The 2,500-nt window shown below is 27.0% G+C and overlaps 1 protein-coding gene across 1 annotated transcript in view; it reads right to left on the bottom strand.

The window, feature by feature from the left end:
• The window catches only part of LOC137660049 (keratin, type II cytoskeletal 1-like), a 12,194-nt gene extending 11,489 nt beyond the window's left edge, over positions 1-705 (bottom strand). Inside the window, exon 1 of the mRNA XM_068394774.1 lies at positions 542-705. Within this exon, the coding sequence (XP_068250875.1) occupies positions 542-705 (164 nt within the window). The remainder of the gene's footprint in view (positions 1-541) is intronic.
• Between the last annotated feature and the right edge of the window lie 1,795 nt (positions 706-2,500).

Below are 2,500 nucleotides of genomic sequence, written 5' to 3' on the forward strand. Positions count from 1 at the left end.
AAGTAATTTGGAATACATTAGTAGAAGTTTATTACAAGTAACTTGGAATACATTAATAAAAGTTTATTGCAAGTAATTATGAATACATAGATAGAGTTTTATTATAAGTAAATTTGAATAGAGTAATAGGGGTTCATCACAAGTAATTTTAATACATTGAATGAGGTTATTTATCTAGTAGTTTTAAAGGCAGATCAGGAGAGAAAAGGGTATGACATTTTTGAAAGTTTTTTATACAAAAATAGATAGTGTGTTACATAGATTTCTTTGCAATTGAATACAGAGTGTAAAGAAAGGAATATGAAATATATCATAAAACCATGATTTTTTCCCAAATTATAAAGATAAAATATGTATTTTTTTTCTAAGTATATAAGACCATATATATTTTTCTTTATCCCAATTTATATGAAGCTTCAAATTACATTTTAATTTCAAATAATTCCTCTCCCCCCTCCCACAAATAATAAATCTTCAACATAGTAAATAATTTAATGCCATAAATAACACATTTTCCCTTATTGAGAAGGACACATCTCACTTTCCGTATCCTTTACGGTGTCCGCCACCGCCACGGCCTTTGCCGTGTCCGCCACCGCCGCGTCCTTTGCCGTGTCCACCGCCGCCGCCTTTGCCGTATCCTCCACCGCCGTGACCCTTGCTGCGGCCCGGAAAGGGTTCCGGTTCAGGGATTGGCTCGGCCATGATCATGGACACGATGAGGAAGAAGCAGAAGAGGACGGCGAACTGAAATTAGCGGAATTGAATGGATGTTATTATTATTATTATTATTATTATTATTATTATTATTATTATTATTATTATTATTATTATTATTATTATTATTATTATTATAAGGAAAGCCACGACTCAGTTACAAAACCAGAATGGTATTAGCCTAAGCCTTAGGCCCTAACGGCTCCAACAGGGAAATGTATCCCAGTGAGCAAAGGAAATAGGTAAATAAACTACAAGTGAAATAATGAATAAGGAACATGGAATATCGTAAAGTCTGTAACAACGTTCAAATAGATCTGCCATAAATAAACTATAAAGAGAGACTCATGTCAGCCTGTTTAACAAAAAAAAAAAAAAGAGAAAAAAATCAAAACATTCGCAGCAATTTTGAACTTCTGAAGTTCCACCGATTCAACTGCCTGATTAGGAAGATCATTCCACAATCAGGTCAGAGGTGAATAGAATTCTAGAGCATTGTGTAATGTTGAGCCTTATGCTATTTTCATGCTATTGTTATGGTTGGAAGTAATGTTACTATTATTGTTGTTAGTATGATTATCAATTCTAAAATTGTTTTTGTTGGTCCCAAGTCAAAAATCTATGAAAGAAAGAATTTTTTTCTGCACTGATTTGACATTATTATTATTATTATTATTATTATTATTATTATCATTATTATTATTATTATTATTATTATTATTATTATTATTATTATTATTTTTATTATTATTGCTCAAAAATAAAAATGATTTGTATCAAAAGACTTGCTAGGCCATCAACTTGGAAAGCAAGCGTCTATTGTTTAAAAGTAAATAAACATACAAATTGCTACTGCCATAAAAACAACGTAAATAATCAAGAAAGAAAAGGGCTTTGGACTTTCTATAATAATTCTTTATAGATATATGAATGAACTAACAATTTGAATAATACTGGGAAACTTGTTATTTTATTTGATATGAATAAGTGAGCGTTCTAAAACTCTAAATGTATTGCCGTCAAATATATGTACTCTGTAATACTCTGAATATTAGCTTAAGAATATTTAATGAATCCTTAAAACATAGAGAATACAGTTTGAAATTCAAAATATATAAAATTCAAATTTCAGTCATAATATTGTAAAATCTTTAGAAACACGGAATAACTATTACCTGTGAATATGTATTGGTAATATTCAATTTCAGGTATAGCTTTGGTGAGATACTACAAATCATAGTGATTCATAAACTGTTGGTAAGAGTAGCAAGTTTTCTTTGCATTATATATATATATATATATATATATATATATATATATATATATATATATATATATATATATTTATATAGTGTATATATATGTATATATATAGATATATATATATATATATATATAGTATATATATATACTGTATATTTATGTATGTATATATATACACATACATACATAAATATTCAGTTTATATATATATATATATATATATATATATATATATACATATATATATATAGTATATATAAACTGTATAATAATGTATGTATATATAAATATATATGTATATATACAGTATATGTATGTATATATATATATATATATATATATATATATATATATATATATATATATATATATATATATATATGTAAAGATAGATAGATAGATATGTGTGTATGTGCAGTACACATTCAGATGTTTCAATCACTTACCAGTTTCATTTTGATGTTGCTGGTTCTTCGGAGTCGAGATTCGAATGATAAGCATCGCAACCAATCTCCTATTT

Source organism: Palaemon carinicauda, chromosome 20 (genome assembly GCF_036898095.1).
Source record: "Palaemon carinicauda isolate YSFRI2023 chromosome 20, ASM3689809v2, whole genome shotgun sequence".
Classification (NCBI taxonomy): Eukaryota; Metazoa; Arthropoda; class Malacostraca; order Decapoda; family Palaemonidae; genus Palaemon; species Palaemon carinicauda.